At 39.9% G+C, this 25,630-nt stretch overlaps 1 protein-coding gene across 3 annotated transcripts in view; it reads right to left on the minus strand.

The window, feature by feature from the left end:
* Positions 1-1,217: 1,217 nt before the first annotated feature.
* EDRF1 (erythroid differentiation regulatory factor 1) overlaps positions 1,218-25,630 on the minus strand; it is a 39,706-nt gene continuing 15,293 nt past the window's right edge. For 2 of the 3 annotated variants that reach the window (XM_061192252.1, XM_061192233.1), the window contains 12 exons: positions 24,968-25,039; positions 24,517-24,667; positions 22,036-22,224; positions 21,504-21,704; positions 19,564-19,782; positions 17,691-17,914; positions 16,148-16,306; positions 15,824-15,973; positions 14,216-14,369; positions 12,742-12,857; positions 11,413-11,561; positions 1,218-2,027 (listed from right to left, as the gene is read on the minus strand). In XM_061192252.1, the coding sequence (XP_061048235.1) occupies positions 1,856-2,027; positions 11,413-11,561; positions 12,742-12,857; positions 14,216-14,369; positions 15,824-15,973; positions 16,148-16,306; positions 17,691-17,914; positions 19,564-19,782; positions 21,504-21,704; positions 22,036-22,224; positions 24,517-24,667; positions 24,968-25,039 (1,956 nt within the window). In that variant the 3' untranslated portion in view covers positions 1,218-1,855. The remainder of the gene's footprint in view (positions 2,028-11,412; positions 11,562-12,741; positions 12,858-14,215; positions 14,370-15,823; positions 15,974-16,147; positions 16,307-17,690; positions 17,915-19,563; positions 19,783-21,503; positions 21,705-22,035; positions 22,225-24,516; positions 24,668-24,967; positions 25,040-25,630) is intronic. The other variant, XM_061192242.1, reaches the window with a different exon arrangement.

Here is a 25,630-nt window from a genome sequence, read left to right on the forward strand (position 1 = left end):
CAACGATCAGGCCACAAATACCCCATACTTCTAAAGACACAGCTAAAACACAGGCACTTTAAAAAGCTTTAGTTTAAATTAAAATCAGCAAATGACAAAAACATTTTAAAAGGACCTTTTCTTCCCCTGTAGGAACTTTCATGTTATTGCTCTGACAAATGAAGAGAGCTGGAATTGATATCTTCTTGCTTAAAAGCACATCTTCCTCTTGACTGAAAGGCTGTTTGCTAAGGAGAGAGGTAAGATGAGCAACTCTAATATCGTGAACTCCAGCTTCTTTCTGCCTAAGCAGAATATCCTTTGGCATTCGTTAACCCCAAAATTAGATATAATCAATGGACATGTCCCGGTTTAACTAACAAGAGTTTTATTCTGTGTGTGTGCTTGCCACAAGGGGAAACAGAATGACAGCTGTCCTGATATGAGACATCGTTGATATTGTACAACTGCTTTACAATTTAGGCAAAACTTTCAATGCTTCAATGATTAGTTGATGCAAATCTGTCCCGAGGACAATGCAAACTGCATAATTACAAGGAAGTGGACAAATGGCAAGTGGTAATTCTGCCAGGCTATGAGAGCTGTCAACTCACCAGTGAAAACATCTGAAAATCTCAGTGTATGAAAAAGGAGTCTGTAAAAATTCAGCTTAAAACAAGTTTATTCCAGACAGTTTTCTAGTCTAGTTCAGATTTCTTCACAAGTGTGTGGCTAGTGAGTGGAGGGGGGCTGCACAGTGAAAATCATCTGCACGTGGCACCGAGGGGGGTCGGCAGCAGCACGTCTTCCCACACTAGGCCAGGCCAGTGGACTTGGTGGCGGGGCAAGCTCTTGTCTACAGAGGCATCATGCACGTAAATCCAAACCATCAACCCAACAGGAAAGAGTATGCTGGATCTGTAGATTACGTTATCATCTTTCTTGAAAATGAGATTAATTAACTATGACAAGTACAGCCTTGCATGCTGTAGGCACTGGAAAAATAGAGTATGTCTTAAGCAACTGGACAAGAGCCATGTAGCAGCAAGTAGTAAGTATAATATCCTAGTGAGAATTTAGTGGATGGCAGAATTTTATTTTTAATGTTTTAATCTTCACTTTGTAAAATTTATTAATTAAACCAGTTCACATCAAAACTCCATGTGAAGAATGTGAAATGGAAAACTACAAAGACATTTTAAATAAATAATTTATTTATTCAAAATAGTTTTCTTACCTTATTCACAGTTTCAAGTTTAAAATGAAAAAAAAAAGGGGGGGGGGAGTACCAATTCTTGATCAACTGTCATACAAAGTCAGAGAAAAGCAGATCCGCTCAGAACATGCACTAAAGAGAGAACTGCACAATGGCTAGTCTTCGAAAAATCCTGTACTGAAGCTTAAAAAGGGCAGGCTTTTTCTGTGCACTTGAGAAGGGAACACTGTGGACGTACAGGAAGTTTCTTTAACTGACCTGAACCACTAAAATCATTTGGATAAAAGTTCCCTTGACCAAAGTAACATTTATCCAAGATAATTATCTCTTAAACCCATGTAGCTTAACATACTTCAAAAATATTTAAAAGTGTTAACTGCCTCACAGCAAGTCTATTAATACTGAGGTACCACATGCTTCTCAAAGAAACGAATGTGGGAGCTCTAGGTCTGATTCTGATGTTGGCACCTCCAATGAAGAAGCCAAAGAATTCAACCATGACTGTTTGCCATGGGAAATGAGAGCTCTGTTTCCACTGCCGTGCCTGTTTTAAGTGGGTATTTCCCTCGTATTTAATGAAATGAAGCACCAAATGGACACACTAGCCCCCGAGTGCAGAAGGCACTGACAGCATCTCTGCGGGTGCAGCCCCAGGGGGAGTCACTGAAGAGCACCGCCGCCTCCGCCGCTGCCACGAGCCAGCTGGTCCAGCAAATGGACGAGAACGTCGATTCTTTCCAGGAGAGATGCGTTTTTGTTCGCAGTAGCTCTTAGAAGCTGGGAGTAAATCTGCTTGTTGGTTTTGAGGACTACATCTTCTTCAAGGTTACTACTGGGTTAAAAAGAGAGAGAGGGAGATGAAGCAAAGAGTGATGCCCACCAACAGCTGTAAAAGAAATCCAAAAACTGAACACGGGCAGCCCTGTAATCACTTTTCACATGGAAGCAGGTGTTCTATTAATGCCGACTCCATCGACTGCTTATGGGCCTGTTTTTAAACATTTATTTCAAAACATCAATTAAAGCCAATGATTATTCTTTTTATAAATGTTCGACCGCCTACTATGTACCAGGAACTACTCGTGGTCACGAAAAAAACAGACCCAGAGCCCCTCCCTGCCTTCATGGAATCCACATTCTACTGAGGGAAGAGCTGGGGGAAGACACGTGGAGACGGTGAAGAGAACAGACTGTGAGATGACACGTGCTGTGAAGAAAACACAGTGGGCCAGGCGAGGGCGAGGAGCCACGCGGTACAGCTTCCGGGCGCACACCTAGAGCGACTGCGGGACTGCTGCCCTGGAGCGAGCACTGCCGGAGACGGACACGCTGCCCCGCGTCTAGCTGAAATGCCGCGCACCTTCTGTGTGAAGAGTGCCCCTTGGCTGGAGAGTTCTAGAGGGAATTTCCATTTCACAACTGTCTTAACAAAAATTTCTTAAGTTTGCAGTTTATTTTGAAAATATCTCCCCGGTAGGGTAGATCGATGGATTATATTTATGTTACTGAAAAAGACTAGTAATCACACGGCAGTTCATTTCTAGCATCCTTTTTATTTTTTGAGTCCGGATATAATAAATGCAGAGCCCTGGCCACACATACAGAGAACAGCTGAGAGTGCGCACATGCACACGAGATCTGCCCGTGACCCTGTCACCTCGGGAGAGCAAGGACTGGTATTCGTATTTTGTAATGAAAAACTAAATGATGTGAAACTGAGCCCAGAAGGGTTAAATAATTTGGTTCAAGGTCAAAATGTTTTCTGACTTCAAATGCTACGTTCTTTCCACTCTCCAATATGCAAATCTTCCACCCTTGCCCGAGTACCTGTTGGTCAGGCCTGCCAGAGAGCAAACCAGCAGCCTGGACCCTCCCTTCTGCCCCAAATCAAGGCTCAGGCTGTCAGGAGCCCCCCTTCTCTCACAGCTCCACTACTGCTCTTCGACAGGACCCACCTCTTCCGCACTGCGGCCGGCCTGACCACAGGCCCAGGCTGGCAGCCAATGAGAGCCCGCTCACACTCCCCTCTTACAGACCCATTTCTCCTTCCCGCTCGTTCCGACTTTTACCAGGCACATCTCCTCCTCTCTCCGCCCCACGCCCACCCAACACCACCCACAGCACAGGAAAAATGACTGTTCAAAACGTATTCACTCTCTGCAGTTCGGGCCTAAGATGGATATGTTTTGGTTTTTTTTGTGGGGGGAAGGTTAACATTCACAAACCTCCGATAACCTTATAAGACATTTAAACTCCTATCTGACAGTAATCAAGGCAGTAGCACTTAACAATTAGAAACACTGTCTGAAATATGAATTGGTCTCTGTGGACAAGGACATCACACCGTCATTTCAGCGGGACGCCGAGGATAACTGATGGGCTTCTGAGATCGTAAATATAAAACCCTTTGATTTGTTCTGATCATAATTCTGAATGTTAAATCTTTATCTTCCAATTTCTACAAATCATTCCCTTCCTTAAGCAACTCTCATCAATAGTTAATGAAACCTGCCCAGGTCCACAAAATAACTAACTCTGGGAACAGTGATATTTATGAGAGGACCTCACACTCTCTTCAGGGGAATGCACTGGGATGGCTCAGCCAGCTGTTCACAACCTGGGTCTGATTTCTGATTGATTGCTACCTGATGTGAAACATTTTCAGTATTACTTCTTTATCTCAGGGCTCATACAGAGCCCTAACAGAGCAGTGGAACAGCAGCTCCAAGACTCACATCCTTGGAGGAGGATTATGGGGCTGTCTGTCCACCTGTCAGGGATCACCGTCCTGGTCGCCACTCCGTTCTGACCTGCAGGGGTGAACCCTTAGAGCCCCGTTCCGCAGTGGCTCTGCCCTCACCCCGCACTAGCTGTGCTGACTGGTCCAAGAGCAGGAGCTGCTCAAAGTCGCTTCTCTAGGAACCAGGTTCAGGCCAAGGAGAAATTCAGTCTCTCTTCTCTATCATTTAGTCTCACTGTGCTTCCATTTCTCTGTATCTTTTTTCTCTCTTTCTCTCTCTATACTGCAAAAACTTAGGTATTGTCAACAGCCGTATCGTTCAGTCTAGAAACTGGGAAGGTGAAAAAGCCAACCTGAAGTAAAAGATAAGAATTTATCCTATGCCATTAAGCTCTCTATAATGTACTTCAAATTTTATTGAACCGTATGAAATTGCCAGTATTTGACCATTTTAAAACTGACCATGCTTAATAAAAATTGACATGAAGTATAGTTCTAGCTGTGTTATTTAGGATTTACAATGGTATTGTCCTTTTGAATTTTATAATTGATTTGTTTTTTGTTCATGTTTATTTTTCCTGCAGAAATAAACATTATGGTATCTTCACACACACACACACACACACACACACAAAGTGAATGAAACCATGAACTCTATTCTGAGGCATCCTATCATTTCATAGGGTTACCTTTTTTCCAAAAGAAGGTAACCTACATTCTTTTATTTTCCTTTTTACTATTCTTAACCAAATATTAGATGGACATACCTGGCCAGGAAAACCCACAAATCTAAAGGGTCTGTTCTCTGACTATGGCAGAGGACATCCAAACCCTCAGAGACTACTTCTATTTTTTATACTTTTTCATTATATTAAACTCCAAAGCCAGCAAAAGGTCAAGAGGCTAAAGCAGTGAATATTAAAATGCAGTACAAGAGCAAATAAATTCTTGATCCAAAAAGAAAAAACACAACCCAACAGACAAAACTAGTGTTTCTGGCAGGACAGTGCTGACACAGCCGTCCTAAGTGCCTACACAATCTCAGAAGGAAAACAAAAATTGTTTTAAATTAAATGCATCTTAATTTTCTTAGATTTCTTTCCAATTCTTTAGGATTCTAAGAATTAAATTACCAAGCTCAGTTTATTCTATTTTTTTTTTTTGGTGGGAGGGAAGGGAAGAAACAGTCAAAATAAAAACATATGACTATTTCCTTTCTTTTAAAGGCTAATTTTGATTTCCCTTTACTCCAAAAAGGAATGTTCATTAATTCCTGGTGAAATAACTGGGCTTGCAGCACAGGATGTTCTCCTCTCCACAATAAAATTATAGATGTTCATGTGTGTATCAGTGAAACATGACAGAAACAGTCATTGACTTACTAGTCAATACGTCTCTATGTTGGGCAACCTGTCAACATACTAACCATATTAACACATGCAGCACATTTAAGTGTCTTTTATTTCATAAACCTTAAGAAACTAACACAGATTAGCTAAATAGGACTTTATGCGTCACGTGTAAAAAGTTTACGTTAAAACTTTTTAACTAGAGTAGTAATAACTTGAATAAACAGAAGGTTAGAGGACCCTCCACTAAAATAAAAATGACTTAGGTCATATACATATGACTGTTAATGAGTATAAAGGATACTAGAAGACTGAACTGTTACGTGTTAGCCAATTACTTAAACCATGGATTTGTGAAAACCAATGAATCACTGTGTTTCTCACATCTCATATATATTTATACTGCCACTTTGTGGAAACCAGTAAAAAATTTCTCAAAATTTACCCACTGCTGTTAAACAGGAAAAACCATGAGTTTTTCCAACTGTGCATCACTACACGCACACCTCCTTTGCCTTTTGGTTCTTCAGAAGATGGGTGTGTCGGCTACCCTTGCTGCGCACCAGTAACAGGACCCGGAGTAGCCGCCCAGGGTTAACAATGGGGCTGAGACGGCAGCGCACCTAATACCCAGTGCTCCTCTCAAAACGAATGCTCTTCTTAGACCAGAGAGAATTACTCAAAAACAATTAGGAGAGGGAGTTTCTGCTTAGGATGTAGAGAGCTGGAAAAAGTATCATTCCCACCACCCTTACGACAAAAACAGCAATAAAAGCAGGACAACCTACGAGGTCATGACTTTGCTTGAACCCATCAGAGAGCTGGGGTTGCAGGGCCACCAACTAGTCTGAAAACTAAGGACAGAGAGGCTACCACTGGGAGAGACAGGAAAATTCTTCCTCACCTGGGGCGGACACAGCTGGACACGGAAAGAAGAATTTAGCTAAAATAGTTAATGAGCTGGTAGAAGTCAAGAGAGGGCTGGTGAGGGAGGGGGCTTGCAAGAGCCCCAGCAGGAGCTGCCGTAAGAGCCTGGTGAGAGTCCCAGGCCGCGCTCCTGTAGGGCAGGCCTGGGCGAGGGGAACAGCTGCTGCAGCGTGGGAGGGGGTGGGGCAGGCAACCCAAACCCACTGGACCCTTCTCCGAAGGAACCAGAAGCCTGAATAGGTGGGGCGGGGGTGGGGAGGGAGCAGCGCTGGTGGTGAAAGTCAGTGCAGACAGGGGAACAGAAGAAACACTAGCCCTGGGGGAGGGGTGGGAGCAGGGGGAAGGCCACACCCCTGACACTCAGGGACACAGGGTCGGCCCCAGACTGAGGCTTACCCAAAACAAGTGAGAAGCCTGGCCAACTCCCCCTCCCCTCCCTAACAGCTACAAAGCACTGAGGGACCAGCGAGTGGAATACAGCTGGGAGCTGTAAGAGCATGAAGACAGGCCCTCTTTGAGATGCTACACGAAGAAGACCAAACGTGAAGATGGAGAAGACGTTACAAGAAGCCTCCACAGAGCTGCTCCACCCCGACCCAGGCACTGCCAGAGGGACACGGGAGGTAACCAAGGCAACAAGAAAATCTCAACCACAGCTCAACGCCAGACCTGAAAAATGAACTCAAACTCCCCACACTGAAGGCCTAGCATGAGACAGGTGTACAAACTTGCCAGGCTTAATAATCATTTCCCTCAGCTCTACTATCCTATAGGAGATGCCCAGTTTCCCACAAACAATTACAAGATGTAGAAAGGCAAGGAAACCACACACTGCCAGGAGTCAAAGAATCAACAGAACCAGACTCACACACGACACAGATGTTGGAACCATCTGACAGGGGATTTAAAATGACAATGATTAAAAGGCTCAAATGGAAAATGTGGACGACGTGCAGCATCAGATTGGTAACTGCAGCAGAGAGAGGGAAACTGTAAGAAAGAACCAAGGTAAATACTAGAAATGAGGAACACAGTGACAGAGACAAAGAATGCCTTCAACAAGTCCAACCGTATGTGACACAAAACTGAGTCAACAAACAGTGAACTTGAAGACAGGTCAAGGGAAATCGCCTAAGCTGAAACACAAAAAGAAAAAACCTGTAAAAAACACAACACCTAAAAGCTGTGGAACAGTATCAAACAGTTTAATATAGGTATAAGTGGAACCAAAGAAAAAGAGAAATTGGAGAAGAAATAAAAACACTGAGGAGGGAAAAAAAAATCATATCACCTAGGCATATAATGCCCACACTGCTGGGGGAAGAGAAGGAAGAAATCTTGAGGGCAGCTAGAGCGAAAAAGGTACATGACATACAGAAGAACAAAGATCAGAACAGCAGACTTTGTCAGACAATGTGCAAACCAGAAGGCAATGCAGTGACATCTCTGAAGTGTGGAAAGAATTCTATACCCAGCCAAAAGATCTTCTAAAACCTGAAAAAGTAATAAAGACTCTCACAAGAAAGGAGGAATTCCTTGCTAGCACACCTATACTATAAAAAACAATAAAGGAAGTTTTTCATGTAGAAAGAATATGATACCACACAAAAAAATGGTCTATCTACACAGAAGTTAAGAGCACCAGAAATGGAATAAATAAAGGCAAAAAAATTCCTTGTTCTCTTAAAACTTTATATAGACAAAAGGCATACTATCTAAGCAAAAACAGTAGCAGTGTATTGTTTGTTTATTACATGTAAAAGTAAAATCAATGATAACTACAAATGATGGAAGGGAAGAACTGGGAGCATATTGTTTTAAAGTCTTCACACATGTGAAGCAGTATAACATTATTTGAAGGTGGCCTCCGATTAAGAATGTAAACGCTGGGTCAACCACCAAAACTTTAAAAAGTGGTATAAATAATAAATCAATAGTGAAATAAAAAGAAATCATAGAAAATGTTCAATTAACTCAAGGCAGAAAAAGACAAACAGAAAACAGCTAGCAAGATGACAGATTTAAATCTAACTACATCAATAATCACATTAAATGTGACTGGTCTAAAAATACCACCTGTAAGTATGGATTGAAAAAGCAAGACTCAACTATATGCGATCTATAAGAAACTCACATTTAATTTAAAAGACATAGCTAGGTCAAAAGCAAAAGATGGAAAAAGACATTAACCAAATAAAGCTGAGCAGCTATATTAATATCAAAGATGGACATCACATGCTATATAAGGGGCTCAGTTCTCCAAGATATAACAGTCCTAAATGTGTATGTGACTAATAGAGCCTCAAAATAGGTGAAACAAAACTGAAAGAATCGAAAGGAGAGACAGATGAATCCACACAATAGTCACTGGGAACTTCAACGTGCTTCTCTCAGTAACTGACTGAACAAGTGGACAGAAAGTGTGAATACAGAAGACCTGAGCAACACGCTGAACCAACTAAACCTAACTGACATTTACACAACACTCCACCAAACAGTAGGCTACTCATAATTTTCAAGTGCACATGGAACACCTGCCAAGGCAAACCATATTCTTGGCCATAAAACAAATCTAAACAACTGTGAAAGAAGAGAAATCATATGCAGTTATGATCTCAGCCCATAGTGCAATTAAAATAAAGCAATCAATAATGGAAAGATATCTGGAAAGTCCCAATATTCAGACATTAAGCAGCATGCCTCTAAATAATACATGGATCAAAGAGGACATCTCAGGAGATATAAAAAAATTACTTTGAACTGAATGAAAAGGAAAATATATCAAAATTTGTGAGATATAGCAAAAGCAGTGCTTAGAAGAAAAGTTATAGTGGCAAATACTTTTTTTTTTTTTAAAGATTTTTTTTTTTGATGTGGACCATTTTTAAAGTCTTTATTGAATTTGTTACAATATTGCTTCTGTTCTTTTTATGTTTTGGTGTTCTGGCCATGAGGCATGCGGGATCCCAGCTCCCCAACCAGGGATCGAACCCGCACCCCCTGCATTGGAAGGCGAAGTCTTAACCACTGGACCACCAGGGAAGTCCCTATAGTGGCAAATACTTATATTTACAAAGAAAAAGGGTCTCAAATCAGTAATTTAGGCTTCCACTTTAAGAAACCAGAAAAAGGGACTTCCCTGGTGGCACAGTGGTTAAGAATCTGCCTGCCAATGCAGGGGACACGGGTTCAAGCCCTGGTCCAGGAAGATCCCACATGCCGTGGAGCAACTAAGCCCGTGCTCCACAACTACTGAGCCCATGCACCTAGAGCCTGTGCTCCGCAACAAGAGAAGCCACCGCATGAGAAGCCCATGCACCGCAACGAAGAGTAGCCCCCGCTCGCCACAACTAGAGAAAGCCCGCCCGCAGCAACAAAGACCCAACACAGCCATAAATGAATGAATGAATGAATGAATAAATAAATACAGAAAAAGAGCAGATTAAACCCAAAATAAACAAAAGCAAAGAAATATAGATAAGTGTAGAAATCGATGACACTGAAAATAAAAAACAATGGAAGAGAAACCAAACCAAAAGCTAGTTCTTTGAAAAGATCAATAAAATTGATAAACTTCTAACCAGACCAAAAAAAAAAAAGAGAAGATAAAACTAATATCAGGAATGAGAGAAGGGCTATCACTAAAAACTCCTTTAGATATTAAAAGGCTAACAGCGGAATACTGTGAACCTATATATTTGACAACAGGTGAAACTCAAGAAGAAAAAAAGACAACTTGAATAATATTATATCTATGAAATGAAATTGAACTAATTGTTAAAACTTTTCATAAAGCCAACTCTATGTTAAAATGGTTTCACCAATAAATTCCAATCTGTTTCAAAAAACAGGAGAGGGAACACTTGCCAATTGATTTTATGAGGCCAGCATTGCTCGAATACCAAAACCAGATAAAACCATTACAAGAGAAGTATAGACCAATACCCCTTATGAACAGACACAAAAATTCTCAACACAATATTAGCAAACGGAATCCAACAATACATAAAAAAAACAATACACCACAACAAAGTACTAGTTTATCCCAGGGATTCAAAGCTGGTTTAACATTAAAAAAAAAAAAATCAATGTAATCCACTATATTAACAGATTAAAGATGGAAAATGATACAGTCATTTCAATGTATATAGCACAAGCATCTGACAAAAAGTTAACATTCATTCATGATAGAAACTCTCAGCAGACTAGGAATAGAAGGGAACATCCTCAACTTGATCTACAAAAACCTGTAGCTGATGTCACACTTCATAGCAGGAGACAGAATGCTTTCTCCCCGAGATACTAAGGAACTGAAATCAGGAGAGGAATTAACTATAAAGAGGCAGCAAGAGGGAATTTTTGGATTGATGGAACTGCTCTGTACCATGATTTTGGCAGTAGACATACATATCTATGCATTTGTCAAAGCTTGAAGAACTGTACACCACAAAGGATGAATTTTACTATATATAAATAAAACATAAGAGACAAAAATTATCTGTATCCCAATTTTATAAATTGGTAAAATATGCACAGGATAACTGACAAGAATGAATATATTAGGATAAATGATTTTCTTTTTCCTTTTTCTATTTTTCAAATTTTGTAATATGGCTGGATTATACTTATACTAAAAAAAAAAAAAAAAGAAAGAAAGGCATATTGTTTACATTATTTTCCTGATCTAGTATTTACTACCAGAATTTCAAATTAAATTACTAATCCCAACCTAATAACTCTGGAAAACAACATAATTGTATAAGATGTTACAGGTGTATTTGCCGAGATGCTCACTCTTCTCTTCACTAGTTTCTTGGGCTTTAGAGAGACTTTGATGTTCTGTCACCTACTTTTTATGATGCGCTTGGCCCTGAGTATCTAAACTAGTTCTGACTTCCCATTAAACACAATGCTCAGAAGAGTTACAAGAAACAGTTAAGGTCTTCATTCTAGGTCATTCATCTCTCTCAGGGAAAATATTACAACCTATAGGGTATTTATCCTTAGGCAGCAAGATTTCTTTGTTTCTATAATCTCAACACGTAGTAGGCCACATGGAGATGATTCTCACTCAATTTACCAAATCACAAAAGAGCACCACTTAAAAAACACAACAAAGAATGGGGCCCATCCTTTTACAGTTATCAGTAATAAAAAGTATATAGGTAAGGTGCTTGGAAAGAAATTTCCACAAAATTTACCTTGTTTTCTTTTTAGTTGAAGACAGCAGTTTGATGGACTGAAGAAGAAGGAATGACAAGCGAGATTCAAATATACCCAGGAGTTTTATCACTTCTTCTCGATTGAGACTAGAAGAATCAGCAGCTGGAGGGGTCTCTTCACTCTTAGGCTAGAAACAACACAAAGTTATTTCACCTAAGCTACCTCACAGTTTCATACTGAAGTGATGGAACCGCCATTTCAATAATCCAGTAAACTTTTAAACCAAAAGCAAAACAGAGCAAACCTGACATGATTTTTCCCTTGGGGCCAGCCTGCTGGCAGCCTCGTCACGGCCTCCTCCTCCTCCTCCCTCCCCTGAGAACATTTTGATAGACTAAACCACGTTAAAAAAATGTCTCAGACCTAAAAGGCACTTACGTAGAAGAAACTAATCCTGAACAAAAACCTCCTGACTTTCCAACGTCAGACGCTCAAGGAGCAAGATGGAAATGGGTACTGTATGGTTTGAGAACCAGAGTTTGGAAATAGGCTGGAGGCCACCGGGACTCAGGGAAGCTTTCAGCAGAAGGCAGCATGAATGCGGGAATGCCTGGCAAACCGGGAAGGCCTTCCCAAGGAGCCTGCTTAAGCCCAATCACCATTCAACTGCAGACAGTTTAGTGGAAATTATAAAAGAAGGCACAGACCTTTCTCTTAAAAAAACAAACAAACAAAAAAACAAAAGCAAAACTTAACAGACTTTATACTCCCAGGGCCTTATTATTAACCAAGGTCTATGTGGTTATTTAAAGAAATAATTTTTTTAAAATAAATGTATTTATTTTATTTTTGGCTGTGTTGGGTCTTCGTTGCTGCGCGCGGGCTTTCTCTAGTTGTGGCGAGTGGGGGCTACTCTTCGTTGCGGTGTGCGGGCTTCTCATTGTGGTGGCTTCTCTTGTGGAACACAGGCTCTAGGCGCACAGGCCTCAGTAGTTGTGGCGCACAGGCTTAGTTGCTCTGCGGCATGTGGGATCTTCCCGGGCCAGGGCTCGAACCCGTGTCCCCTGCATTGGCAGGCGGATTCTTAACCACTGCGCCACCAGGGAAGCCCACAAGAAATAATTTTAAAATATAAAAGATACACTTGTAAATTAGAGTTTAATAATTCCACCAAGAAAATGTAATAAAATCACTGTTAACATGTTTTTATGCAGAGCATATGTATTTATGTATGTATCTGTACACACACAATGCATATACAGACACATATATACACATACACGCATCCCATATGCCCACTATACACAGTCATGTAGCATTTAGTTTAAGACACATAAAAAACAATGATAAATCTTTTTTCCATTTACCTGGTCAAATTCCTCTACAAGCTCCTTTCTGGTGAGCTGGAATGCGTGCTTAGTTCTCACCATTATATCAAGAGCCCCAGAAAGTGTTTTTAATTTTCCAATATTGCTATTCTGACCTAGAGTGTCAAACACAAAATGATCATTCCTTTAAATATAAATCTAGAAACCCATCCAATGTCAATGTATTAATGAAAATTCCGATTTTCAAATGCTGTAAAGGTAGCTCATGAGCATCCCAAGAAATCTTCTAAATCCAACTTTTGTCTAGTAACTATCCCTAAAGAAAAATAGTAAGACTAGACAAGGCAATAAACAATCATTGTTTCCCTTCCTCACTATCTGGTTTTACAGTCACAATATTAAACATTTTTTAAAAAGGGAATTAAGCATACTTATCATCTCAGCAAATTTGTTCCCAGTATCTACTTTTTTTTTTTTTTTTTTAATAAAAACGATGCCTGTTCATTCTAAGGAATTCAAACATGGCAGAAAATTCAAAGATGCAAATTGGAAAAGAAGATCACCCCAGACTGCCCCCAGAAAGAGCTACTATTAATCCCGGGTGACCACCCGAGACATTCAGCTAGGCACTATATACTGGCAAAATGTTTAAAAAGATGCTTTTAGTAAAAAGTATTTCTAAAAACTGTTCTGAATAGGTAATACCCTGTCAAAATGTATAAGGTCCAAATGGGCATACACTGAAAGCCACGGAAGTGACAATGCCGTCAGTTTCTCGTCCATCCTTCCAGAGATACTATATAAAGAGTCATGCATATGTTAAATATTAAATTTATTTTAATTTTATAGAAGAAAACTGAAATGAAACCAATGGAATTGCTGTACTTCAAATAAATGTCTCTTGCTTCTTCACCACACAAGAGAGATTTCTCAAAAGGTCCCTGTGCAGAAGGGGAGCAGGTAAACAAGGGCGAGGAGGGAACTCAGAAAACATTGCGCAGCGGTGGAGGGCCAGCTTACTCCGCCGTGGGAAATGATAAGTGAAGCGCCTCGCTTTCGCCTTCCCTGCCCCCCCACTTCAGCGCCACCTTGCTCAGGATCTGCAGTTAAAGTCTGTTCTAGAACCACAATCCAAAGCTGCCAGTCTTGGTTCTTCGTTCACAGGGACTCAGTGAAGCCCACCACTTCTCCATCACTGGTTCTCCACTCCCATCTTGTTCATGATGCTTAAAATCTTTAATTGTCTAAACTAACTTGTCATAATTTTTTTTCAAGTAAGAAATCCTGGGCTATATTTCAGTATTTCTAGTCATTAAACATAAGTGAATGCATTTCTCTAAGTTTTAAAAAGCATTTCAAAAACTGTCCCTACCCAAAGACATTAACTATGGGCAAATTCAAAAGAAAACAATATTGCTTACATCCAAGAGAGATCCATAGTCTGCCTCACTCTAAGACAATCCAACACTAAGCCAATGCATACAAATCTGAGAAATAAAAAAGTGAGACTTACTGGTCATCTGAAATTCTGCAAATGCTACTCTTTCTAACTGTACTCTAAGTAGTTCACATGGAGCATCTTTCAGAAGCTGAAAAAGCTTTACAGCTTTGCTGTAATGAAGATCTGCTAGCACCCGGTGCTGCTTCCTAAGATGTTCATCACCAACCTAGAACCAAAAATAAAATCCTAAGGCTTTGATTTCACAATAACTACTTAACCAAGTCTCTGGACCACTAAATACTTTTTAGTGTTTTGTTATAAGTCTTAGAGTTTTACCTCTTACATTTAGGTCTTTAATCCATTTTCAGTTTATTTTTATGTTATGTGAGGGAGGAGTCCAACCCTATCCTTCTGCACGCAGATGTCCAGTTGTCCCAGCATGATTTGCTGAACAGACAATTCTTCCCCCAGTGAACTGACTTGCAATTCTCTCAAGCTTGCTTTTGCCATGAGGATATTAGGCCATCTGGACAAATGTGAATTTAGGTTGGGGGCCCTCTGTGGCAAGGGGAAAAGAGTCTAGGGCCAGCTCAGAGTGGAAAAAAACCCTCTCCAGATTCAGCTGGACCTCAAAGGACAGTATTTCCAGGATAAAGGCATCCCAGAAGTAAACCCACACCCAAGGAACTGCAAGATAATTTGTCTTGGTGCTGAGCTAAGAAAGGGAGAACAAAAAAACAATAAAAAAATATCCCTGAGAAACTATACGCACAAGACTCCTGGCAGAAGCAAGGCAGCCTCTCTGAAGGACGGCACCTTCAGCTGAGGCCTCAAACTACCCTTAGAAATGCATGCATTTGAGCACCAGGGTTCAGGTGTAAGACTGTTCGTAACATTACTGTTAACAGCCTCAGACAGAGCAACCCCAAAGTTCAGTAATCATAGAATGCATAAATACACTGTGATATATTCATTTAATGAATACTACTGAGCTGAGAAAATGAACAGCTACGTGTATCAACCTGGAAGAATCTCCAAAACATGATGTTAACTAAAAAGCAATAAGCCACAGAAAAATATGTACAGTATGGCTTGTTCTATAAAGTTCACAACCAGGTAAAATGTAAACATGCTGTTTAAGTGTTAAAACACAGAAAAGGTACAGACATAATAGAAAATCTGGGACAGTAGTTAATGTGGGTGGGTACTGAGAGAGACTCAACAGGGAGGGGTACACAGGGGATCCCTGAAGGACTCTTCCGTTCCTTAACCTCAAGGGGAGGTACACAGGGGTTTCCTTTGTTATTCTTTAAACTGTATAAATGCTTCACATACATTTTCTATGTGCTTTTATATGCATGCTCTATTTCACAATAAAAATTTTTTTAAATGAGCAATGCATACTTTAAAATTGGCATAGAACCGTTACTATAAAGCCTAACTACATTTTAAAAAAATCTAAATAATACACCCAGGCAAACACATAATTTTGCAAACTAAGACCCAATTATAATAGAAAAATACATAGCATAGGAGAGAGGGGAAAAATACCTACAGTCCAAGTTTTTCTCAAATGGCTAAAAGAATAGATGTCATTTTAAATGTCTACAGAAATGTAAGAAAAGCACCAGAACACTTTTAAATGGACTTGGCACTTAACTTGAATCGAAATGGCAATACCTGATTCCTCAGACAACTGTGGTACATGGACGCCAGCCTGTGATGGATGGTTGCAGCTCGGTACTGACAAAGAGGCTGTCGAGCAGACACCAAGTCCACGTCACAGTATTTCAGGGACTTCATCATAGCCTCACTGACTTCTTTTTCAATCTGTGTATTTTTTTTAAGGGGGAGGAAAAAAATGACAATCCCATAATCTTATGTAAGAATTTTAAAAACATTTAAACACTGCTTGTCAAGGAAAAGACTATAACAGATGCTCAATATCTGTCAAACAAAGGAATAAGTAAGGTTAAGACTTCTTTATAATCCAGCAAATATTACCTGCTCTTGAGCTTTTCTAGATAACGGAGCATAATCTTGCTGTAGAGTTGCCATAGTAAAATAAGTAGTGGACAATTCCCAATTCACTGAGTCCCAAACAGCTGGGTGTGTGTCTCGTGTTCCCAAGGATCTTAGAGCTTTCAAGTAGTAATCAACAGCCTGCAAGGGAGGAAAGCGGACCGTTGTGACTCAGTTTAAATATACACCATAAAGTAAAACATGCCTCACAATCACCCCAACATTAATTTGAGAGAATTTATAAAAGACTGATATCATGAGGAAAGGAAAAAAGTAAATCAGTGACACCATTTCAATGAAGAAAGTGATTTAAAGTGGACTGCATGTTGCCCACATTTCCTCTCGAGTCTATCATCAGCCCATCTGAGTGTTTTATGACTCATGTGAAGCATGAGGATGCATTTTTTTCATTTGTTTTCCTTTCTTTCTAAATGAGAATTACAGCTTATATAACTAGCAAACTAGAAAAAATAATCTGACAAGTCTATGGATAAAAAATTTGCTGGGTTTGATTGTATAAAGAAGCAACCCTTCCCACCTCTGTCACCACCATGCTGAAATACATGGTCATTGTATGTAATCAAATAAAATCACACTGAATTCCATCACCCAGCAATAATGTCTACATTTCTGGTGTGTACTTATCCACTTTTTCTGTGTATATGTAGGCTTAAAGAAAAACAAGATCACTTTTTTTTTTTAAGTTCTCTATGCAATGAACATTGCTCACTAACGTAATTTAAACAGCTTCAAAGTTCTCGACTAAATGAGTGTTCTTGTACCTCCCCCAACACTGGATATTACCATTTGCCAAAAAATATTCACAATTTGATTAAAAAAACTTGATTTTTAAATTTCATAAAAGTTTAAATTTTGAAATTTTTCTTACATATTAACCATTTACTTTTTTTTTTTTTTTTTTTTACACGTATGACTTTTTTGTTCAAGGTTATTTGTTCTTCTATTGGGGCAGTTTATTTTCAATGATTCTTAATTGTTCTTTATATATTAAGGGTTTATTAACCTCTGATCTGTCATGTGCGCTCTAAGTATTTTCCCTGGATTGTGGACTGCTTTTCAATTTTGCTTTCCGTTGTGCATTTAAAAAACAATTTTTATGCATTTGAATTTATCCATCTTTTACGTCGCAATTTTTGCTCTTTGTGTTATGCTGCAAAAGTCCTTTCCCATCCCATCAGATAACCGTCTACCTGTATTTTCCTCTGGGACTTCCAGAGTTGCACTTCTCCGTGTCGATCTTTAATCCATCTGACGTGCTCTCACTACACCGATGTAATTTACTGAACAATCAATCATCTTTCCCTACCAATTCAACCTGTCATCTTCACTACTAAATTCTCAGTACGCTTAGGCCAGTTTCTAAGTGTTTTAATGATCTGTCTAGTCCTGTGCCATCACCACAGTTGTTAATTATTTTGGTTTTATAACCTTTTAGTGGAGCTGTAGCAAAGTGTAAAGGACAATCAGGTGTGAACAGATGAGGCCCAACACGTAAGCAAGTTACCTTATTGTAATACAAGCCTTCTTCTGGAGAAAATTCACGTTTAAGTTCATCACCTGCACCACAGTGCGCCTGTGCACAAATGCGCATGAGTCGTCCCGTGTTACATAATAAAAGGGCAGCGTTTGTGGCATCGTCAATTGACTCAAAGTTGTGAATTCCCTTTTCAAAACAAGAAAAGCTTTTTTTCCACAACTGCTGCTCTGCAGTAGACACAGTTTTGCTCACTTCACAAAAAAAGAAAGAAAACAATTGCGTAAGCAGATATCGGCGTAAACCCACCAGTGTCTCTCAATGAGATGATGAGAGCGTGGCAGTGACAGGACGTCTAGTGGACCACCAGCCACCTGGGCCCACTGCAGCGCACTATTCTCATCACACCTGTGTCCCCCCGCCCCAAATTCATGTTGAGGCCCTAACCACAAATGTGACTAAGGTCTCATTTATGAGGTCATAAGGTGGGACCCTGATCCAAAATGACTGGTGTTCTCATAAGAGAGAGAGACGTCAGGAACACACACAGAGAAAAGACCAGGTGAGGACACAGCAAGAAAGTGGCCACCTGCAAGCCAAGGAGAGAAGTCTCAGAGAAATCCAGCCTTGGACTCCCAGCTCCACATTGTGAGAAAGAAATGTCTGTTGTTGAAACCACCTAGTCTGTGGCAGCCGGGCAGACTGACACAACACTCGGAGTCCTCTTCTCTATTAACCAGATGATATTAAAGCAGGCAAATAAAAACATCGAGCAAAGCACTATTTCATAAAGATTCATAAGACATGGTCCCATGAATTTCAAGAGGCACAGTCTGTGTCTTCTAATTCTCCTAGGTTTCTGACAACCACTTTTCATACACCTTCACCAACTTCCTCCTCCAGAGGCACCTTAAAAGCATAGGTTCTTATATCTCAATTTTAAAAATGTATTATATACGTATAAATAACAACAACAAAAAAGCACAGGTTCTCCCACCGGCAATGACCTCTGTATCCCTGTGCCAAGTACAGCTCACAGATCAACAGGCACACAATAACTTATTCAACCTACCTGCTGTCCTCAGTTTTATCTCGGCCCATTTGGTTTCCCATGCTGTGTGTACAGCCTCTACAGTTTCACCCATTCTCATGGCTTCAACTATCACCCCTATGTGAATGGTTCCCAACCTATGCCTTGCTAACCCAAAGAGCTCTAAGCACACATTTCTAACTGACTACTAAATCATACCATTCACATACATGTCCACTGGCTTCTCAAACTCAACATGGGCGCAGATGAATCCAACCCCCTCTGCCTGAATCACTGAAGACCACTCGCTGCTCCTCTAAACACCCACTGGACACTATATCTTTGGCTCCTTCCTAATGCTGCCTACTCCGGTCGAGACATCCCACCTTTCCCACATCTGCCTGCTGCAATCATATCATGTTGCAATCTGCCCAAACTACACCTTCTTCCCACAAGCCTTCCAAGAACGCCATAACTTCAAGGAACGTCTCCTTTCCCCACTCCTCTACTGTACGGCATTTGTACTTACAGCATTTTTCAGAGATTTGTATTCATATCTGGCTTCTCAGCTCGGAGAACTATGTCTTAGCCAATTACACATCCAGTATAGAGCAGAGCACATGGCTGACTGTCCAACTCACTTCTGAACTGACCAGATGGAGGATGGAGGACAGTGAAATGATGACTCCCAAGGGGAAATAATGTCTTTTCCTACTTTTATTCCTTGAGAATTTAATAATAAAAGATTCTTTAATAGTGCACCCCTTTATGACATAAAAACAAATGCCACAGTTCTTGGCTTGAACCATGTAAAATCAGCACGATTTTCTAAGAGAGCAGGCAATAAAGACAGGACCCCAGAGACGTACTCACCTACTCTCTCACTCTGTAATGCGGCAGCCTGATTCATGTAAAAGACACCGATTTCATTTCTAATGTTACCCATTCTCTTCAATACTTGTATATACTGTTCTGGATTTTGACTTTTTAAGTCACTAAACTGCAAGATTTCATTAGCAGCCTCATAACATTTACAACTAACTGAAAGTTGACTTTCTAAGTCCGTAGACAAATCAGTTGCCCATGCAAATCCTTAAAAGAAAAAAAAGGAAACATCACCATGAGTCATATGAACGCTTCTTCCTTAGTATCTAAGTAATCTAATACTTTTAAGACAAACTAACATATAGTAAAATTATGCTTATACTATAATATGCAATATAGTATAAACATAGTAAGATTCAATTAATACAACTAAAATTTTAAATTTCAAAAGAAAAGATCTCTGAATTTATTTTAAAAACTATATTTTCTTGGGGCATTAATGTTGGATTAAAAGAAATATTTTCCTGCCTAAAAACAACTCCCAAGACCCAGATTTTACCAGGTCCACTGCTTATTGATACAGACCTAAAGGTGTCCACTAACACAAGGTAAACCATTTTTTCCTTTTTAATTACTGGAAACAGTTCTTGAAATAAAGTTCGGATTGCTACAGAGGCTAGTTATGTACATTAGAGTTTGCCAATGTAAGTTTAAGTCACTGAAGAAGCTGACAGATAAGCTCTCAAAGACTTAAACGTGCCATCTAGTGGAGACTGGAGTAAACTCAGGTGCAGGGCCCAAAAATTCAAGGGAGAAAAAGGGTAGTACTCCTGCTGATAACTTTCAAAGAGCACATCACTCTTACAAAGAAGTACCTTATATGAAATTAACATGATGGGAATGGCAAAAACAAACTAAGGATTTTATCACCATGTCTATTAAAATAAAATGATTATTTGAGAAACTCAGAAGGGGAGAAAGAGGGCAAAAAAACCCCACAATAATACATTTCCTCCCCCAGTATACTTCTCAAGATGTTAAAAGTCCAAAGTTTTTTGGGATGTGGATATAAAGTGATATAAACGATTTAAGAGCACAATAAAACAACTCCATGATACATTACAAAAGCACCTCATGTCTCATTTACTGCCCTAATTGCAAGGTGCTTATATAACTGTACTGAGCTAAGAGGGAGGGATACTGCTCTACAGACTAAATTCTCCTATCTTCCAGGTTTAAAATCTGACAACTCCAAAAACAGACAGCTGTGAACTACATTTAAAAAATAATGATCACTGTATTTTAGCCCTCAGGAACCATTCAAAAGGTGAACCATTCAAAAAGTAATTCATCCACTTTTACCAACTGTTAACTCCTTTTCAAAAGAAAATCATGGCTTGGTTTGTTGACTAAAGGGTTTCCCAGAAAAACCTTACAAAAAGAGAAGTGTAAAAAGTCAATACGGGGCTTCCCTGGTGGCGCAGTGGTTGAGAGTCTGCCTGCCAATGCAGGGGACATGGGTTCGAGCCCTGGTCTGGGAAGATCCCACATGCCGCGGAGCAACTGGGCCCGTGAGCCACAATTACTGAGCCTGCGCGCCTGGAACCTGTACTCCGCAACAAGAGAGGCCGCGATAGTGAGAGGCCCGCGCATCGCGATGAAGAGTGGCCCCCGCTTGCTGCAACTAGAGAAAGCCCTCGCACAGAAACGAAGACCCAACACAGCCATAAATAATAAAATAAATAAATAAATAAATAGCATTCCCTTTAAAAAAAAAAAAAAAAGTCAATACAATTGTCTCCAGAGACTATTTAATTAGTTCTAGTTGTATAATTAGTAATTATAAAATACTTCAAAACCACTTTATACACAAATACACAGGATCATGTTCAATTTAACATTAAGAAATGATGAAACAAAACAGCAATACCGAAACACTAACATTTCTGGCATTTTTCTGAATCAAACAATGAGTCTCACTGGCATACCTTGACAATTGGACTCCCTGTGGAGGCTGTGTAATATCTCCTGGTCTTCTTTTGTTTGGTAATTAAACTCTTCAAGGTGTGCCGCTCTATTATTTGCATTCTGGGCCAGCATTAGTTGGATATCACCACAGAGTGTTAAATATTGAGAAAGAAATAGCAGCACTTCAGAAAGCATATTGGTGCAGAGGCAGCAATAAGTATCTATGTGGAAAGGGTAGGAAGGAGAAAAAACACAGCACATTAAAAATGAAGGAATACAGTAAAAATTAAGAAAATCTGTTACCAGCTGAAAGCTTTGTACCACTGTATCTAAGTTTATTTTATGTCAGATATCACATATGACTTCATGTATTTCAAAACGAAGCGATGTTAAACCAAAGTGGAAAATACTAGGAAACATACACAAGATTAGAAAAAAAATTTTTAATTAAATTTAAAACAGAAATAGGATTAAAATTTCACTGTGATTCAGATGCCTTCTCCATTCTCTCCTCCCAATGCCTATTAAATATTTTCATTTATAGTGACTTACCATGGCTCTGCAAAGCTAATTTAATGTATCGTAACGCTCTTCCATATTTCTGAAGACTCATGGCAGCATCAGACAAAACATAATAGGCCTTTGATGACTTGAGAATCAGCTGGAGTTTCATTTTATGTTGCCAAGAACCAGGGATCATTCCAGACTGACTGGAATAATTACCCTTCTGAAGGGAGCCCACTACGACATGAGGGAAAAAAGGCAGCACATTTTATTTGAATATAAGTCTCACTGTAAAAAAAATTTTGCTTCTTGATAAAAACACTCCAGGCCTAGGTACTATTAATAGCTACAACAAAACTGGTAAATACTGTATTTTACTACTTAAATGCAATAAAGTAGAATAGCAGTGTTTTGACATTCTCACTTGGGATTTCCGAAGGCCTGCTTCCCCGCAGCTGTCAACTCTGTCACTCTTTCAGGGTCACTAACATAACTGAGCTCATGACTGACATCTACGTTCTCTAGTCTGTGCGTCGACCTGCCAAAAAGTTCACCTTCCTAAAGCACAGCTTTAATCACAGTGGAACTCCTGTTCTAAAACATTAAAATGGCTTCTCACCACTTATTCAATCATGTCTCAGCGTCTTAGCCCACTTCCTAAGCTCCATTTTTTTTAGTCTTACCTGCTTGTACTCCACGCCTACTCTCCACCAACCAAAATCAAGGTGCAGCTTGTTGCCTACATAGACCCTGTTTTTCCTGTATCCCATCTGGGTTTACTGCTTCCTCCACCAGGAATACTTTCTAAAGTCCAGCCCATTACTACCCACTTCAGCCAACAAATGACCACTTCTGTGCCAAGCACCGTGCTAGGCACCAGAAACAGTGACATGAAGTTATATGGCCTCTGTCCTTGAAGACCCCACAGACCAGGGGTGGAGATGGGCCAATAACATAAACCACAACAAAATATATTAAGTGCAATGACAGAGAGAAGAGCAAAATGCTGTGGGAACCTACCCCCCATCATCTCCCAGCTTCAAGATGTCTCATGTTTTGATCAGCTCCAACACTTGAGTCTTTTGAAGCAATGAAAAGTACTTAGTCTCTTACGGTTTTATTTGTGCATGTATTTCTTTTTCCTCTGCTACTATATGCATTTTCTGTGTGTGAGGCATTGTGAGAAAACCAAAGATGAAGAAGATGAGGTTTTGCTCACAGGTGTGTTCGTGTGTGTGTGTAAAACCATTAGACACAGCTGACGATGACTAAGGCAGGCTTCAGTTAAGTGCTCACAGGACAGAGTGGTGAGGGAACCAAGGAATTCTGGGGATAGAGGTGAGGACGGAGACCTTAAACAAGAGCAGGATTTTCAACAGCTGAGATGGGGAGGAAGAAGGAGACAGAAAAGGCATTTCAGAGAAGAGAACACCATGAAGGAAGCAGAGAGACAGAGGTCTCCAGTGCTGGTGTGGTCCTCCTCATTGTGGGTAGACTCAGGCTGGCACACAGGAAGCACTACATAAATGCTGGGGAAATGAATCCTGCCACGCACGCTGCCCCCCGCCCCCTTATGTTCACGAAGGGAAGAAAAGACCTTTTAGAAAGCACTTGATACTATTTTAAACATACAGGCTTTCAAAACACTTTTGAAAATAACTGAAACCGATTTTAAAAAACAAAGGGAGGGGGATAAGGTTGGAAAAAGAAATACAACTTAGATTAAAATAAACGAGAGATTCAGGACTTTGACTTCAAAGTCCACATGTTCCTCATGAAGTGATGTTCTTGAGGAACCAATCAGACCCTTTATAAGTGACTCTTGCAGCTTATTCAAGTGCCGTGAGGGGACAACGGCTGCCACTCCCGAGGTGCTCATCATGTGCACAGTTCTAAGCACGTCACGTACATGAACTCACTGACTCCGTGTAACAGCCCTTTATTATTGTTTTTTTTTTTTAATTTTTTAGCCACACTGTGCGGCATATGGGATCTTAGTTCCCCGACCAGGGATCGAACCCGTGCCCCCTGCAGTGGAAGTGCGGAGTCTTAACCACTGTACCGCCGGGGAAATTGTAACAGCCCTTTAAAGTAGGGACTATTATTGTCTCTACTTTGAGAGAGAAAACAAGGCTCAAAAAAGTCAAACCACCTGCCCTAGTGAAGCCGAGATCTGAAGCTGTGCGGTTTGGTTCCTAAGTCCTTGTGCTTAAATCCTTGACTGCGTCTACTGAAGCGGGGCTTTCTCAGGAGAACCCCACTGCGCTGAAGGCATTAGTTCCTCACAGCAGGTAACAGGAGGAAGCAGGTTCCTTATGTTCTTCTTAGAACTATCTATAAAGGATCGAAATTATCCTGTTTTATTTTATATTTCGAATGAAAGGATATCTTCCCCTACTTTCCATTCACATGATATCCTTTTTCTGAATTCCTTTCAATGAATGCCTTAATTGACCTAAGTCTGCTGTTGAAAAGGCCTACTATATTATTCCGCTGAAAAGGCCTTATTTGCACTTCAATTCAACTTACTTTTGTCCAAAAACAAGGCCATCTGCTTCTCCAGACCCTCAGGACCCCCCCTTGTGGATTCATCTTCATATTTTAGTGGGATTGGGGTGTTGGGGTCAGCGGCAGGGAGGTCACTTTCTTTTTTGATGCTGCTGTCCACAGATTTTAAACCCTTTAAAAGAAGAGAAACATTTACTATACATGTCACTGAACACCAACTGGAAACTAAATATAAGGCAATATCTGGACTACTAGATACATTTAGGAGAATTTAAATTTTGAAAACAGACTTTAAAAAACTACTACATTTGACCTGAAAATTAGGAGACATTAATTTTCAACTTATGCTTAAAGGGGGGGAAAATCACAGTAGAATATCACTCAGAATAACATTTAGGCACCAATAAACAAACACTATTTGCACATCAAGTACAAGTTTTACTGAAACGGTGCAGTCTACACTGAAACTTACCTCCAGAACGTAGCTAAGCACAAGTCTACAGCGCTCTTCTGTGTCATGGCAAACTGGAAACGCACAACTGGGCTTCAGAAACAAACATTTAAAATTATTAATATGCACCAATATACAAATTCCATCTCCTGGGAATTACTAAAACTCTACAAGTCAATAATTTTGGAATTTTCTGTATATTCAGCTTAGTGAGGTATCTGACATTTTAAGGCTAATGCACTGTTTAATTGCAGAGTAAACTGATATAAGCATCAACAAAAATCTTGCTTAAAAAGATCTTCCAGCATACATGTTGCTTTAAGTACTTAAAATTCAAAAAAATAATTCTATTACAACAAAAAAAGCAAGAATGGGAGGAGTAATGTTTTAAATAAATGTATACCTAATCCGATGGGTGAGCTTGACTCCTAATCAGCACTAGTTCTTGGTAACACACAGTTAACAATGTCATCAATTTAGCAATAAGTTAACAAGTATTGCCAATGGTCTCACTGTATAATTTATATACTTAATTAGGAAGAGAACCAGTTAATAGCCTCCATCTACTAAGTGATATCATGTGTAAGAGCTTCTGCGCGGCATTCCATTTGGTGAATTTTATGAGGCTGGAATTACCATTCTCGTTATACAGAGAAGTAAACACAGATGTTAAGTAATGTGTTC

The sequence above is a fragment of the Eubalaena glacialis genome, chromosome 1 (assembly GCF_028564815.1).
Source record: "Eubalaena glacialis isolate mEubGla1 chromosome 1, mEubGla1.1.hap2.+ XY, whole genome shotgun sequence".
NCBI classification, from domain to species: domain Eukaryota; kingdom Metazoa; phylum Chordata; class Mammalia; order Artiodactyla; family Balaenidae; genus Eubalaena; species Eubalaena glacialis.